The sequence below is a fragment of the Bombina bombina genome, chromosome 1, assembly GCF_027579735.1.
Source record: "Bombina bombina isolate aBomBom1 chromosome 1, aBomBom1.pri, whole genome shotgun sequence".
In the NCBI taxonomy this organism is placed as follows: Eukaryota; Metazoa; Chordata; class Amphibia; order Anura; family Bombinatoridae; genus Bombina; species Bombina bombina.
Window position 1 is genome coordinate 684,361,237 of NC_069499.1, and position 17,430 is coordinate 684,378,666.

The 17,430-nt window shown below is 37.3% G+C and overlaps 1 protein-coding gene across 1 annotated transcript in view; it reads right to left on the bottom strand.

Annotated features, from left to right (window-relative positions):
* Positions 1–4,372, bottom strand: part of NRK (Nik related kinase) — a 575,538-nt gene extending 571,166 nt beyond the window's left edge. Inside the window, exon 1 of the mRNA XM_053699167.1 lies at positions 4,155–4,372. Within this exon, the coding sequence (XP_053555142.1) occupies positions 4,155–4,211 (57 nt within the window). The 5' untranslated portion in view covers positions 4,212–4,372. The remainder of the gene's footprint in view (positions 1–4,154) is intronic.
* Between the last annotated feature and the right edge of the window lie 13,058 nt (positions 4,373–17,430).

The following is a 17,430-nucleotide window of genomic DNA, read 5'->3' on the forward strand; positions in this document are numbered from 1 at the left end:
GAAATGAGGAGGTAGGTTAGAGAAAAGGAGCAGGATGATAAGGTGAAACGAGGAGGAGGCTAGAGAAAAGGAGCAGGATGATAAGGTGAAATGAGGAGGTAGGTTAGAGAAAAGGAGCAGGATGTTAAGGTGAAACAAGGAGGAGGTTAGAGAAAAGGAGCAGGATGATAAGGTGAAATGAAGAGGAGGCTAGAGAAAAGGAGCAGGATGATAAGGTGAAACGAGGAGGAGGCTAGAGAAAAGGAGCAGGATGATAAGGTGAAACAAGGAGGAGGCTAGAGAAAAGGAGCAGGATGATAAGGTGAAACGAGGAGGAGGCTAGAGAAAAGGAGCAGAATCATAAGGTGAAACGAGGAGGACGTTAGAGAAAAGGAGCAGGATGATGAGGTGAAATGAGGAGGAGGCTAGAGAAAAGGAGCAGAATAATAAGGTGAAATGAGGAGGAGGCTAGAGAAAAGGAGCAGGATGATAAGGTGAAACGAGGAGGAGGCTAGAGAAAAGGAGCAGGATGATAAGGTGAAACGAGGAGGAGGCTAGAGAAAAGGAGCAGGATGATAAGGTGAAACGAGGAGGTAGGTTAGAGAAAAGGAGCAGGATGATAAGGTGAAATGAGGAGGAGGCTAGAGAAAAGGAGCAGAATAATAAGGTAAAACGAGGAGGAGGCTAGAGAAAAGGAGCAGGATGATAAGGTGAAACGAGGAGGAGGCTAGAGAAAAGGAGCAGGATGATAAGGTGAAACGAGAAGGTAGGTTAGAGAAAAGGAGCAGGATGATAAGGTGAAATGAAGAGGAGGCTAGAGAAAAGGAGCAGGATGATAAGGTGAAACGAGGAGGAGGCTAGAGAAAAGGAGCAGGATGATAAGGTGAAACAAGGAGGAGGCTAGAGAAAAGGAGCAGGATGATAAGGTGAAACGAGGAGGAGGCTAGAGAAAAGGAGCAGAATCATAAGGTGAAACGAGGAGGACGTTAGAGAAAAGGAGCAGGATGATGAGGTGAAATGAGGAGGAGGCTAGAGAAAAGGAGCAGAATAATAAGGTGAAATGAGGAGGAGGCTAGAGAAAAGGAGCAGGATGATAAGGTGAAACGAGGAGGAGGCTAGAGAAAAGGAGCAGGATGATAAGGTGAAACGAGGAGGAGGCTAGAGAAAAGGAGCAGGATGATAAGGTGAAACGAGGAGGTAGGTTAGAGAAAAGGAGCAGGATGATAAGGTGAAATTAGGAGGAGGCTAGAGAAAAGGAGCAGAATAATAAGGTAAAACGAGGAGGAGGCTAGAGAAAAGGAGCAGGATGATAAGGTGAAACGAGGAAGAGGCTAGAGAAAAGGAGCAGGATGATAAGGTGAAACGAGAAGGTAGGTTAGAGAAAAGGAGCAGGATGATAAGGTGAAACGAGGAGGTAGGTTAGAGAAAAGGAGCAGGATGATAAGGTGAAACGAGGAGGAGGCTAGAGAAAAGGAGCAGGATGATAAGGTGAAACGAGGAGGTAGGTTAGAGAAAAGGAGCAGGATGATAAGGTGAAACGAGGAGGAGGCTAGAGAAAAGAGCAGGATGATAAGGTGAAACGAGGAGGAGGCTAGAGAAAAGGAGCAGGATGATAAGGTGAAACGAGGAGGAGGTTAGAGAAAAGGAGCAGGATGATAAGGTGAAACAAGGAGGTAGGTTAGAGAAAAGGAGCAGGATGATAAGGTGAAACGAGGAGGAGGCTAGAGAAAAGGAGCAGGATGATAAGGTGAAACGAGGAGGAGGTTAGAGAAAAGGAGCAGGATGATGAGGTGAAACGAGGAGGAGGTTAGAGAAAAGGAGCAGGATGATAAGGTGAAACAAGGAGGTAGGTTAGAGAAAAGGAGCAGGATGATAAGGTGAAACGAGGAGGAGGCTAGAGAAAAGGAGCAGGATGATAAGGTGAAACGAGGAGGAGGCTAGAGAAAAGGAGCAGGATGATAAGGTGAAACGAGGAGGAGGCTAGAGAAAAGGAGCAGGATGATAAGGTGAAACGAGGAGGTAGGTTAGAGAAAAGGAGCAGGATGATAAGGTGAAACTTGAATAACTTGTGACCCTTTTGTTCTGCCACTGTAGATAAATTATTGCAAAGCTCTTATATATTTCTGAGAGATCCACGTTGAAATGGAAAGTTGATGTCAAGTGTTTTTACACTTTCAAGTGCACAATTATTTAGTAAATAGGGGAGCATTTTAAAGGGACATAAAATTACAAAAATGAATGTTTATATTTGTTAGCTGTCACATGATGTAGGAAAGTAAAACTAACTGACATTTGATTTTATACTATTTATTACATATTTATTGATATTGCTATTCTACTTTGTTTAGTGGTCCTTTCATTTTGATTTGCATGTCCCTTTAAACTTTCCAGGTTACTTGTATCATCAAAATTTTGTTCTCTTAGTATTCTTTGTTGAAAGCTAAACCTAGGTAAGCTCATATGCAATTTTCTAAGCCCTTGAAAGCTTCCTCTTATCTAAGTGCACTTTTACAGCTAGACAGCGCTAGTTCGTGTGTGCCATAAACATAACATTGTGCTCACGCCCGTGGAGTTACTTGTGAGAGGGCACTGATTGGCTAAAATTCAAGTCTACCAAAAGAACTTAAATAAGGTGGTTGTCTGAAAAGGCTTAGATACAAGGTAATCACAGAGATAAAAAGTACATTAACATAACTGTGTTGGTTATGCAAAACTGGGGAATGGGTAATAAAGGGATTATCTATCTTTTTAAACAATACAAATTCTGGAGTAGACTGTCCCTTTGAGTTTACATTTTTGCTCTTTATAGAGTAAACCTTATACAATTTGCATTGTATTAAGAGATTACATGTTTTTGGGTTTGAATTTACATATTGAATAAACTGCACAATGGTGTATTAATAAAATTGAGAATCTTGGGTTTTGGAGTCAGTGGCAGTTTGAGACATTAGCTAGATAACCCTATACATAAATGATTTGAGAGACATATAACTGAACAGATCCCAGGTCTATGTCTAAGTATATACATTTACCATACTCTCAAGTCATTTCATTTCCCATCATTCCCTTGGGTAACGTTTACCTTGAGAAAACTATAGCTATCAATGCAATAGTTCTCCAGCAGAGGTAGAATGAAAGCTGCAAAATATTTTAAAGAAAAATTAAACTCCTCTCACTCTTATGTAATAATTATGCTCTGTCTCTCTTTCCCCATAAAGTCTAAAAAGCAAAATTTGTAACGTAGGTTTTCAAAACTCTGCAAATATCCTAAAGGGACATGAAATCACAAATTGTTTGTTTGTGACTCAGACAGAGCATACGATTTAAAAAAAAAAAAAAAAGTAATTCTATGATCAAATTGTCTTTGTTCCCATAGTATGCTTTATTGAAGAGATACCTTGCAAATGGATAACATTCTTGCAAAACTGCTGCCATATAGTGCTCCAAACATGTGCACACTCCTAAGCTCACATCCCTGCTTTTCAACAAACTATACCAGTCCCTTTAAAGCAACTATTTGATATGCAGCATTTGCAGGTTACAAATTTTGCTTCTTTTTTTTTTTTTTGCATCTCTAGGAAGTGTGGGACAAGAACAATTTTACACCAAATCAAGAGATGTTAAATGTACTTTAAAAAATAGTAATTTGTTAATTTGCAAAAATTGTATATATATATATATATTAATATATTATTAATTAAGTTGCTGATTACCAACTCATTTAAAGAAAATATTACACAGCAAAGTTTCTTGCCATCTGTGCAGTAACTTGTGAATATATTATTGTTTAACCCATATAGTTTCCCTATGGTGATTTTAAGCTACATATCTCAGCTGCTATGTCTGCAGTGACACTGAAGAAGAAGAAAAAACTGTCCAAATTCTGCTTGACTCATCATGAAAATAGCAAAGATAAACTGCAAAAAGAAAAAGATAAAAACAAAACTTAATTATCTGCATGTGATAAGCACTTCACATCCTTCAGCAGAACTCAATGGGGGTGCACTCAGGTTTAACCCTTTGTAATATACATCTCCATTTCTACGCAGCAAAAAAGTTTGGTTCTAACATCTATAACCACATTAAAAATCCTGCAATTAACTGTTTCTTAATGAGTATCTTCAGACTAGGAGGTAAAGCTTTTCTTTTCAAAATAGCAGCAATCATTAACTTACTCTCAAAGAGGCCAAATCGATATAGTCCAAGCTTTTAGTAGTGCTTATTCTTGCCATGTCTGATGTTCTTCCAGAGATGACGTCTAAAAGTTTGATATTTTCCTTTTTTTATTCCTCTTTGCTAACAAGGTTTCTGTTGCAGCTGATCTAGAGTTGTCAGTGTGTGTCAGCCCATGGCTAAAAGAGTATGTGACTGAATGACAAACACAGGAAACTTTGCATCCAGCTAAACCCGGAAAACACATACTGAGGAAACAGAAACAAATCTGTTTTTCTTTAAGAAAACAACATTGCTTTGCTGGGGAAAGTGAGGGAAGGAAATGACGCTTTCGAGAGTTGGAACTACAAAGAATTATTAATAATAACTCTTAATTCTATAAGGTTTTAAATGTTTAAAACTGTTTTTGTTTTCAGTGTAATGTTTAAAACATGACCTCTTTTTTGTGCAAAAAATAGAATATTAACTTAAAAAAAAGGAAACTTAAAGGTACATATTACAGAAATATTTCCTAGCATGTGTATGAAAGAGCAGCAGTTTCATGTAATAAAAACATTTTCTAATTAAAAGCTGTTTACATTTAAAGGGACATAAAGTGCAAACAGGAAATGCTTTAATGGGTTAGAGTATTTTGTTACAGCATGGTTGCTTGCGTATAACTATGTGTTTAAGCCCTGTCAAAGTGTTAAAAACATAGTTAAACTAAGCCCCAGAGCATCAATGCACCTAGCTGATACATCTGGTGTGCCAGTGACAAGATTGTATCCACCAATCACCAGCTAGCTCTCAGCAGTGAATTGCTGCTCCTGAATCTACCTAGGTATGCTTTTAAACAAATGATATCAAAAGAACAAAGTCAATTTGACAATAGAATTAAAGACACTCAAGTCAAAATACAACTTTAATATTTTCAGATGGAGCAGCAATTTTAAACAACTTTCCAATATACTTCCATTAACACAATGTGCAGTCTTTTTTTTTTTAATTTACAATTTTAGATTTACCAGCTCCTACTGAGCATGTGCGAGAATTCACAGAATATACTTATATGCATTTGTGATTGGCTGATGGCTGTCACATGATAAAGAAGGAGTGGGAATAGGCATAACTTTGAAAATTGTCAGAAAAAAAAATCTACTACTCATGTGAAGTTCAGAATAAGGGGCATATTTATCAAGCTCCGTATGGAAGTTATGAAGAAGTTATGAAGCAGCGGTCTAAAGACCGCTGCTCCATAACTTGTCCGCCTGCTCTGAGACGGCAGACAGAAATCAACCCGATCAAATATGATCGGGTTGATTGACACCCCCTGCTAGCGGCCGATTGTCCGCAAATCTGCAGGGGTCGGCATTGCACCAGCAGTTTACAAGAACTGCTGGTGCAATGATAAATGCTAACAGCGTATGCTGTCGGCATTTATCGATGTGCCGCAATGTGCAGCGGACATGATACGCTACTTTGTAGCATGTCCGCCCGCACATTGGTAAATATACCCCTATGTGCTATTGCATTGTCTTTGCTGCTTATGCAAATCTACTCTATTTACTGGTACTTTAAACAGAAAAAATATCATAAAATTGCACTTTCTATCTGAACTGGGACTTTAACGCCCCTTTAAGGTAAAGCTAACATGAAGGTTTGCCCTGTGGTTCTTGCTGACAGGCACAACTTCCACAGAAAATAGTTGGTTTATTCAGTACAGGAATCATAAACAAAGCACCATAACGCATTTTAAACCATTCTTTTGGACAGAGCAGAGAAAATGAGTATCATGTCCCATTAACAACAAATAATGATCTATCTTTTTTTCTTTCTTTTCCTCCCTTGTATAACATTTTGTGTTGTCTTCATTAGGTGTTAAAGATTTAGGTTTAATCATCAGGCTTCTAGAAAGACCAATTTCATGTGAAATGTTGTGAAAACATCATGTGACAAGCATGGGAAGAACCAGCCCAGATGTGGCTTTTTGTCTTTTTGTTTTAATCAAAAGGATTTTTAGACAACCCAAGGGGGACATAATTCAGTTTTATAGTTGAAAACCAAACTGAACCATATTTAACATCAAACTCAACAAATATAATAATTATTATTCTATATATTTAAAACAAACTGTCACCTTTCAGCGCATGAAAATTAATTTCAGGTGAAATTTTATTTGACATCTACTTTTTTATTTTTAAGAGCCCAGATGCTAGACTTGGTATAAAATTATGAAAATGATTGTGTCTTTTACCATCTTATAAGTAAATTAGAAAGAATTGTGTTTTATTGCATTATTAACATTACATTTATACAGGAGCACACACAACGAGAGACGTAAAAAGTAGCTGTGGCTTCTGAGTTTTCAGAGGAACAATAGTAGATATATTCAGGCAGGTAAGTAAGATGTTTTAACAGCTAAAGGGATGTGGAAGACAGTTTTAAACGTTCATGACAAAGCATATATATATATATATTTTAAATCCAGTTATTTCATCAAATATACCTCTTTTGTTGAAACATAACCATTTTCCATTAGATCATATATTTATGTAGGCTCATGAGCATGCACATATCTTGATATGGCAGGCGTGATTGCAACAATGATACATATATATATATATACACACACACCAAGGAATTGAGAATGCAAATCAGCAGTGTTCAAACTCTAAAAAGAAGTGGAAAATGAGAGAATGTTATACTAGGAGTAAATTAGAAAGTTGCTTAAAATGTCATGCTCTATCTGAATCACAAAATAAATAATTTGGGTTCAGTGTCCCTTTAAGTATGCTCTATATGAATCATGATATATATTTTTTTACTTCCATGTCCCTTTAATATGCAACTCACTTTAATTTTATAATGTCCCCTTTTTAAATATTTTTGAAATAAATGTACATTAGAGAGACAGGCTTTCAAATTGCATCTTTGTATATCAAAAAATTCCTTAAAACCTTATCTGTGTCTGTACAAAGAACCATTGGTACACAAATTTGGCAGCAATCTATTTTTTATGTGACATTTGCAAAAAAAAAGTTGCATATTTTTTTTAAAATAAACAAAACAGTGCATAATGTGCATTTACTTTGCTTGAGACTTGGATTTATTTGCTCGTTGATAATGCTACTTTAGCTGTAATAGATGTATCAATGCAATACTATAAAATAAATATTATTAAAAGAAAGTTGTTGTATGTGTATATTCCAAAGCTATTGTAACTTGTATGGGGGGGGGGAGTCTTTTCAAGGTGGAATCCCCTTCTAACAATGACAAATTTCTTAATAGTGGGAGGTAGCTTTTGAAAGGCAGGGGTTATGCTTGCAGGATGGAGTGGCAGTGGAGCGTTCCCCTAAATCAGAGCTTTCCAAACTTTTCATGTTGGTGACACACTTTTTAGACCTACATCATTTTGCGACACGGTAATTAATTCAGTTGTACTAGCAAAAAGGAGGTTAAACTAACTTGTTTTAAAATATACGGACACATACATAAATTACATAATAATATGTATTTACAAGTAACAGTATGTATGTGCAAGAATTTAAAAAAAAGTTTAATAACACCAATCGCTACTTACTATTTTAATGGGATTTATGAGGTTGATGGGATGAACACAATTTCTGAATATTTAGTGGAATATTAGATAAAGATACTCGCATTTCATCATCAAGGATTTTTAAGCTTCCACCTCCTATCCATATATCAAGAGCAGGAGCAGCAATGCACTACTGGGAGCTAGCTGCAAAAAAACCCCTTTGACTTCAGCTCAGCGTTTAAGCTGCCACCCTCAAAACTCCGTGAGCCCTACTGACTACTGCCCTCGCTGCAAACACACTGCTGTCCCACTCACTGACTACACATGCAGTCACGAGCCGATTAAGGAGACTACACGTGCAGTCAGGAGCCAATGTGCCGCCAAAGCCACCAATGGGAATAGTTTCAGTTCCCACTGAGCTGCGCCAATTGGTTAAGATGATCTGTGACCCACTAGGTATCAATCATGTGTCAACCATGTGATATGCAGAGCAGGCAGGCGGAAAGTCAGAAACAAAAAAAAAAATTTTTTTTAAAAATTTAATTTAAAAAAAATTGTGCTGAAGCAGGGACACACCTACACACTTCTGCCGACACACTAGTGTGTCCCGACACACAGTTTGGAAAGCACTGCCCTAAATAATAATATCCTAGTACAAAAATCAGATGGTATATTTTGCAAAATCATTTTTACATGAGCTTTCTTCTTTTACTATGCATTCAAAAGAGATTAAATAAATGTTTAATGTAATTCATTTGGCACACTCCTATACTGCTCCAGAACACAATATGACCAATGAGTAGAGCATACATGCATATGCTCTCTCCTAGTGGCTTATCAGGACTGAATGTGACCAGGGGCACGACTGTGTTGGGTTTGGAGACATACAATAAAAGAAGGGAATTATAACAAAATTAAAAATAGAGCATTATATTTTAATCAATATTGTCCATTTACATGATCTATTTTTTCTTTTTATGTGGAGGACCCTTACCTGGGTGAGGGAACTATTTCTGGATTTGTTTGTACAGGCCAGTTATGCTTGGAAATGAAATACTAAAAAATATATTAGAGGGACATTAGGGACCTTCAATTTATACATTAACACAGTAACATGTTTTGCCTGATTTCATAGAGCAGAGCCAGTATCCAAATTTAAAGAACACTAAAGTAAAAATTAAGCTATCATGATTCAGATAAAGCATGTAGTTTTAAGAGCCTTTCTAACTTCCATTATCAAATTGTGCAGTATTTTTATATACACACTTTCTGAGGTACAAGCAATTTTTTAGCATGTGCAAGATCTCACAGTGTATGTATATAACATCACTGTCATTGGCTGATGTCTATCACATGATACATGGGCCGGCCAATGGAAGGAAATTTTGAACAAATCTGTAGTAAGTGCTATTACACTGCCTTTTTATTATGCACTTGATTATACATGTGATTGTCTTTTAAAGGGACAGTTGTGCTTATTTTTGGCTGATAATGATCTATGAACATTATCTAGTATTGTGCGTGTTTTTAAGTGATCATTACCCTAAAATTCATCTGCCGAAAAACAAAATAGGGATTTTATGGGATTAGCAATTACATCACAGGTTGAGGTGCCTGTATGTCAGTTAGTCCATTTGATTAGTGTGTAGTGATGTAAATAGGCAACATGAATTCAATTAACTTATTGATCTCCAAAGCAAAAGATTTATGCATGTATATCGCTTTAAGGTATTTAAAGGGGCAGTAAAGTCAAAATTAAACTTTCATGATTCAGATAGTGTGTGTACGTTTAAACAACTTTTCAATTTACTTTTATTTTTAAATCTGCTTTGTTCTTTTGGTGTCCTTTGTTGAAAACCTAGATAGGTTGGTAGGGGCTTAGCGGGTGACTTTATTAGTCTATGGCAGCAGTGTTTGCCGCTATGTATAACATTGCTATAAACATTGTTGCTGTAAAATGGCGATACTCTACTAGGATTATTCTTTGACAAAAGATACCAGAAGAACTAAAACTAAGCAAAGTTGTTAATAGAAGCAAAATGGAAAGTTGTTTAAATTCCATTCTTTTTCCAGTCCATGTGAGTTTAATTTTGACTACTGACCGTTTCATTATCCTCTGTCATGGCAAATGCCCATGACTATATAAGTGGAGAGGGTTATTTCTCCATAAGCCTGGCAAGTTCACACCCCCCACCCAAAAAAAAAGTTATTCATTTTCAAATCCCTCTTTTAAATGAAACAATAAATAATAAGTACAATATCCCTTAAGGTAAATTCAAAACTTGAGCTCTGAGGATCTCCCCACTAAAAATAAGAAATAACAATAATTATAATTAAAGCTTTTAATGTTAAAGAAACATGCGACATCTAGCAATTACATGACTGTTCTGTATTTTTTTTTATTTTATCGAAATTCAGACAGAGTGCTTTCACAATAGATTAGTCCCTTGTTTGCTGCAATGGTTTTTCAAGAGCCAAACTCGTTCCCCACTTGCCTTACTTGAAGGAGCCAGTTAGGAACACATAAGCAGCAGGGTTAAGTGTATCTGTGTTGTGCGCTTCCAGTTTTTAGAATTGGAATTATAGAGAACATAGGACAAATAAGTAAGATAAATATACTGCTAAGTTTTTGTTTTTACAATGGATAATTCAGCATTTTATATGACAGTCTTATAGTGTTTCACATCCCTTGTTGGCCAGCTGTGTTTGCCATGTGTCTCTCCTCCCCTTATATAAAAACAGCCTGGACTACTCTCACCCCCTGCTGGTATAAAGCAGCTAACATTTAATAAACTGCAGATTTGTCCTTTTCCCTAACTTCTGTTCATTTTCTTCAAGGTTTGTGGCTGGTAGTAATGAAAAGTCTGGTAAAAACAGCGTGCAATAGATAGAGACAGGATTAAGGTGCTGTAGCAAACATTGTTTTGTAGCACCCAATGTCAGCAGCCTAATCAACAGAGGGCCCTAATGCAAACATTTTCTTGTGCCCCCTCCTGAAGGTAATAATATACAGTCATATTTAAAAGACAAGATATTGGGCGCTCTCAGACCTTAACTCTTTCTTGGGGTGTTTGGGTAAAATATGTAAAAGAAAACTGTTAGTGTGGATTCTATATTGGCTATATTGGACCAATGGGTGTGTGTTCTTATAAGGAGCCAAAGTCATATTTCAGAGTGTAGTCCATTTCCCAGACGCACTACACTAAGTAGAAGAATAGCAATACAAGGGGTGCAAGTAAATACAAATAATGTAATCTACAGTATACACTTAAGAGACACACAAATCCCAATTTGCTGCTTGTAGTTAGATTGCGCCCATTTATTATTGTGTGGGCAGACATGATCCGCTGTAGCGGACCATGTCCGCCGCACATCGATAAATGCCGACGGCATACACTGTTGGCATTTATCATTGCACAAGCATTTCTCGTGAAATGCTTGTGCAATACCGCCCCCTGCACATTCACGGCCAATGGGCTGCTAGCAGGGGGTGTCAATCAACCCGATCGTATCTCACGACCGCTGCTTCTTAACGTCCGCTTCAGGAAGTGCTTAAGTATGTGTTGGCACCAGTAGCTATCATCTTCTATGGTATTAAAGTAGGAGCTTACAATTAAAATATGTGTAGCACATATGCGCAAGGTAGTAAGATGTATTACTATTGGGGCCCCAGATTTTCTCTAAATCAAATATTTGAGAAGTATTATTGGTTATCTATTACTTGAGTGCTGTCTGGTGAGGAAGGTATATTGGTTATTTCCTGCATGCAAGGGATAAGTTACAAGCCATCTACTGCAGTTCAAATGGGTTGCAATATCATACTGGACACCCTTTTCAGGTTATAAAAAAGAGGTAGAGTATATGATGATCTACTGAAATATATCGAGATGCATTCTTGTAGTGGTACAAACTGGTTATTATTTCAATAGGGGAAGATACATACCGTTCTACATACCAAATCAGCTTCAGAGCATGTGTTACATGGCAACTAAGGTGATAAAAATCTCTAAACAAGATTGGTAAATGGATATGCAATATAGAAAGTAATCCTACCATCTAAAACGGAAATCACTTATTACCCTATACCTTGAGCATAAGTTATATAGTCTATCCGAATGTTCCATCAGGCAGCACTCTTAATTTAATGCCTGGTGATGTAAAAGGTGATAGTCATCAGCCAAGGTAGGGGTAAAAGAAGCCACTAAGAGACACCCCACGGACTCGCTAGCGGATGAAGGGTCAATCTCTCCTATATGTTTTTCGTGAGTGCTGATCTTTGACTCCACATGTTGGTTGACGCTTGCATGTAGTGCATCCGGTAGAGTAGATTCTGAAGGCTGCAGACCATAGTCAATCCGGGATCTCCTAGCGACCGGCCACATAGCCTGGTAGCCCAGTCTTGACCCTCCATCTGCAGGCACTGCATTGGCAAAATGACTAGTCCCAATTAATTCCACTCCAGTATCCACTAGTAGATTATCCATTGAGATAGCCTCATCTGGATCGATAGGAAGCCCTCCATCACACACCTCTGCTTTTACAGAGGGAGGGTTGAAAAGGTCTTGTAGGCTGCCTTCTTCAAATTTAGAAAGTCTAATTCGAGTCTTCTACTTGTCATATCTCAATAAAAATAGATTCACCCAACTCTGGGTCTTACCTTTAACAAGTATGTAAAACTTTGGTGAAGGTTGATATATTTAACAAAGAGATTATTGGCTAATTATTCAGGTTTCAGTCAGAGCTGCAGAGTTTTGCGACCTAGCATGGCAGCGGCTTAGACACGCCCTTATATTTATACACTTTTAGTGATCACACTTTGCTGTATAATGATGTGATTTTCTGTACAATATACCCTGATGAGTACACTCTGTATACATATGATTAGTATGTATAAATATGCTGTCCTTTATATTGACAGAATATCTATACACTAACAGCAAACACACTGCACTGTATAACAATGTATCTATATACTAATGAATATGATTTGCTGTATGACAGAATATCTATACACTAACAGTGAACACACTGCACTGTATAATGATTTATCTATATACTAATGAATATGATTTGCTGTATGACAGAATATCTATACACTAACAGTGAACACACTGAACTGTATAATGATGTATCTATACATTGATGCATATGCTGTTCTATATAATGACAGAATATATATACTCTAATAGTGAATAAACTGCACTGTATAATGATGTATCTATACAATAATGACTATGATATGCTTCATAATGACAGAATATCTATACATTAACAGCAAACACACTGCACTGTATAATGATGTATCTATACAATAATGAAAATGCAGCGCTTTATAATGACAGAATATCTATACTCTAACAGTGAACACACTGCACTGTTTAACAATTTATCTATACAACAAGGAATATGCTGTGCTGCATAATGACAGAATATCTATACTGTTAACAGTGAACACACTGCACTGTATAATTATGTATCTATACACTAATACATATGCTGTGCTGCATAATGACAGAATATCTATGCACTAACAGTGAACACACTGCACTGTATAAAGCTGATGAGTACCTATACAAAAATAATGATCTCCTAGGCACACCCCTGTGTATAGACTGGCTGCTATGGGCCCCCCAGCACTTGGGGGCTGGTGTCACTGCACCTTCTGCACCAATGGCTATTCTGCCCCTACTCAATGCTATTAAGGGCTAAATTTATGCAGCTGTCAATAATTTCCATGGTTTCAATTAATCCCATTACCATTGTTTCTGCTTCTGCCTGGGTTGCTGGTATTTTCCCCATAGAGGTCTTGCCCCTAGTTTAATATTTTACATTTCTATTTAAAGATATTTTCAAATTTCTTTCATAAAACACTGGATTGATACCAGTGGCTTAAATGAACAATACATTAAATTCTGTAATGCAATGGAAGGAGCAATACACGTAACTTCTTTTTATATATATGTACATATTTTATCTTACAGCTGTTTAACGTCATTTAAAAACTGAAAGGAAATACATGTTTGTGTACCACTAAAAGTCAAGTATTATTTACCTCTGGTCTGATTGGTTGACTTGACAGGAACACACCTCTACAAGCATAAAAGTTTTTTTTTGTTTTTTTTTTTTGGTAAATAATTTTTTTATTTAGAATAAGCAAACAATAAAAAAGAAGAGAAATAAAAAGAAGATTTTACATGAAATTCAGGGTCCAAACATGGACTTCAAAGAACAATTTCAATATTGATACTCATGGAGTATATAACGTCAAAGCATTTTAACTTTTCCAGATATATCGTTTTATCGTTTGAATGGAGCTAAATAACCTTTACAGAAGATATTATCAGGTTTGGAGTAAAAAGTTTACCTCCAAGGGAAGGTCATCAATATTGGTCAAACAAAAGAGATAGGTTTGGGTTAAGGTCCTTAAAAAAAAAAAAAAAAAAGCTAAATTTGAATATTTGTGTGTGCCCAGTCTTGTGGGAACTGTGGTTTTGTATCCCATAAGAAGTTTATGTTATGGAAGACGTCTAGTTTATTAGTAAACATATAGTAATATCTCTCATGAGAAATATTTATTGACACTTGTTGTAGCCAGTTTTGTCTCTAAAGGGTGCCTTCTCCTGCTTCCACAGTCTAGGGATTAACTGTTTTGCACTGTTTAAAATAATGTGAAATAGTTTACTGTGTAGTTTCAAGGGAGGTTTCGGAAATATATTAAAAAGGAAAATTAGTGGGTCAAGAGGCCAGGTACCACCAAAAAGGAAATTAACATGTCTTCTAACTGCTTCCCAATATTCTATGATGCCCGGGCATTCCCACCATATATGATATAGCGATCCCACCTGACCACAATTCCTCCAGCACCTATCAGAGGCCTGAGGGAAAATATGTTTTAATCTTGCTGGAGTTAGGTACCATTGCACAAGAAGTTTGTAATTCATTTCTAGCAGTGTTGATGAATGTGATGATGATGAGATAGACATAAAAATGGAATTCCTATCGGATTGTTGGAGCTGATAAGGTAAGCAGTTTTGCCATCTTTTGGTATATGAAGGTTGTTTCTGATGAGTTGGTGATAATAGAATTTTGTAAATCAGGGAAATTGAGTGTCGAGGCGGGGTAGAGGAAGTGCAGAGAAGTTCGAATGGGGAACGGGAGCGAAGCAATGAGGGCTTCAATGCATGATGTTGCATGAAGTGAGTAATTTGGTGATGATGAAGCCCGGTCAGAGGGAATTCAGTCTCCAGGTTTTGTATCTGATTAAAAGTGAGGTTTGGGTCCATCCATTACTAGGTATAAGGGTAAGAGTTTGTAGATGTCAGTGCTATGTTTGGTTATATATTTTTTCCCTATTGGTAGGTCTGGGTTATCTAAAAGAAGTGTCAGGGGAAAGGGAATGGTTGAGATGTTATTATATTGTCGTAAAGTCTTGTCCCATGTATCAAATGTTTCTTTAAGGATGGGGGATTGGTTTATTGTTTGCGGTCTTAGATGTGGTGACAGCCAACATAGGCTACCCAGTTGAGGGACTCTAGCTAGATCATGTTCAATCGAGATCCAAGTTTTGGCTGTAGGGTTACCGAAGTGACATCAATCCAAGATTCTGGATAGGATAGAAGTTCTATAGGCCTGGAGATCTGGAACCCCAAGACCCCCTTGTAGTATGGGCAAGTACATAGTTGTTGTTAGTGATTCTTGGCAGTTTACGTTTCCATATGTAGGAGTTCAGTATAGCTTGGAGCTGGGGAAGAAAAGTTTTGGGAAGTGGTATCAGGACCGTTTGAAATACATATAAAGTTTTTGGTAACAGGGTCATTTTGAGAGCACTGATTCTGCCCATCCAGGATATTGGTTTGAGGAGCCAGTCCTCAGTCAAAGTATGGAATTCCTGGGTGAATCTTTCATAGTTAAGCTTAAAAAGTAGGGAGGGGACTGGTGATAGAAAGATGCCTAAATATTTCAGTGATTGGTTAGCTATTATAAAGGGGGTGTTGTGAGAGAGATATGCAATATCGTTTTTGGGCATTTGCATGGGAAGTTGTTCCGACTTACTGAAGTTAATAGAATAATTTGAAAATTTACCATAAGTGTTCAGGTTATGTATAATGAGGGGTAAGGAGGATAAAGGATTTGATAGAAACAGAAGAAGGTCGTCAGCAAATAGGGCTAATTTATGCATGTGGGATTCTAGGGAGATCCCAGTTATTAGAGGATGTTGTCTAAGGTGTAAAGCCAGAATTTCTATTGAGATGACAAAGAGCAAGGGAGAAAGAGGACATCCCTGTCTCGTTCCATTTAGGATAGGGAAAGGGTCAGAAAGGATTCCATTTACCCTGACCTTAGCCGAGGGTTTGGTATATAGGGCGGAGATCTTAGTCAGAAATTCCCTTGGAAATCCAAATTTTTGTAGGGCAAGGGATAAGAAGGTCCAGTCCAACCTGTTGAAGGCCTTTTTGGCATCTGTTGACAGAAGGACTGAAGGGATATGGTTTTTAGTAATGTGGTGTAAGAGATGCAGGCTTTTTAACTGTGTTGTCCTTCGCTTCTCTACCCAGGACAAAGCTTGATTGGTCCTGGGGAATAATATAGGGGAGTATGGGGTTCAGTCTATTGGCAAAGATTTTAGAGTATAGTTTTAAGTCAACATTAAGCAATGATATGGGTCTAAAATGTGCTAGTTGTTCTGGGGATTTCCCTGGCTTTGGGAGGACACTTATGTGGGCTTCTAACATATTGGGAGAGAACGGATTATTTTTGTCAATCGCCTGAAATAGAATTAGGAGATGAGGAGCCAAGAGGTCCTCAAAGGTTTTATAGTAAGCTCCAGAGAAGCCATCAAGACCAGGGCTTTTACCGGGTGAGAGTGATTTGATTGCATCTTTAAGTTCATCAAGTTCTATGGGTTTAATAAGATTTTCTGAAATTTCTGGAGTGATTTGGGGTATCTGTATTGTGGACAAGTATGACTGACAATTAGTTTCATGATCCTTTTGGTCTCTATGGGGGAATAGGTTGTATAGGGAAGCATAATATTTTCTAAAAGCTTCCCCAATTGATATAGAATCTTCTATACGTGCGCCGTCTTGTCAAATTAAATGTTGTATGTAATTAGCATTCTGTTTTTTTTTTTTTAAGTGCTCTGGCGAAGAGTTTACCCGGTTTGTTGCTCTCTGAATGAAATTTTTGTTTTAGAAAGATTGTCTAGTATTGAATTCAGCTGTAGTCTGCATTGGGTCAATTTTTGCAGTAAAGCATCATTTGACGGTGTCAATTTATGTAATTGGTCAAGGTGGGAAATTTGTTCCACTAAATCCTGATATGGTTGTCTGGATAATTTAGTTTTGAGAGCTTTAATTTTGATTAGTTCACCCCTGATTACAGATTTGTGGGCCTCCCATTTCATGTGAGTGGATACATCAGGTGTGTTGTTCTCTAAAAAATAGTTCTGAATACAATTAGTGACTTGAAGTTTAGTTGTGGGGTCTAATATTAATGTATTATCCAGTTTCCATTGGAATGGCTTGAAGGGTTTAGAAGGCCATTTGAATGTGCTGTGCACCGCAGAGTGATCAGACCATGTAGTAGGGATTAGGCGAGAAGAGGTGAGATATGATAGCAATAGGTGGTCTGCAAAGATATAGTCTAAACGTGAGTAGGATTTGTTAGGGTTAGAGAAAAAGGTATAGTCTTTTTTTGACGGGTTGAGTTGTCACCATGTGTCATGTAGGTTTAATAGATGAAGGTCTTTCCAGATTTGTTTA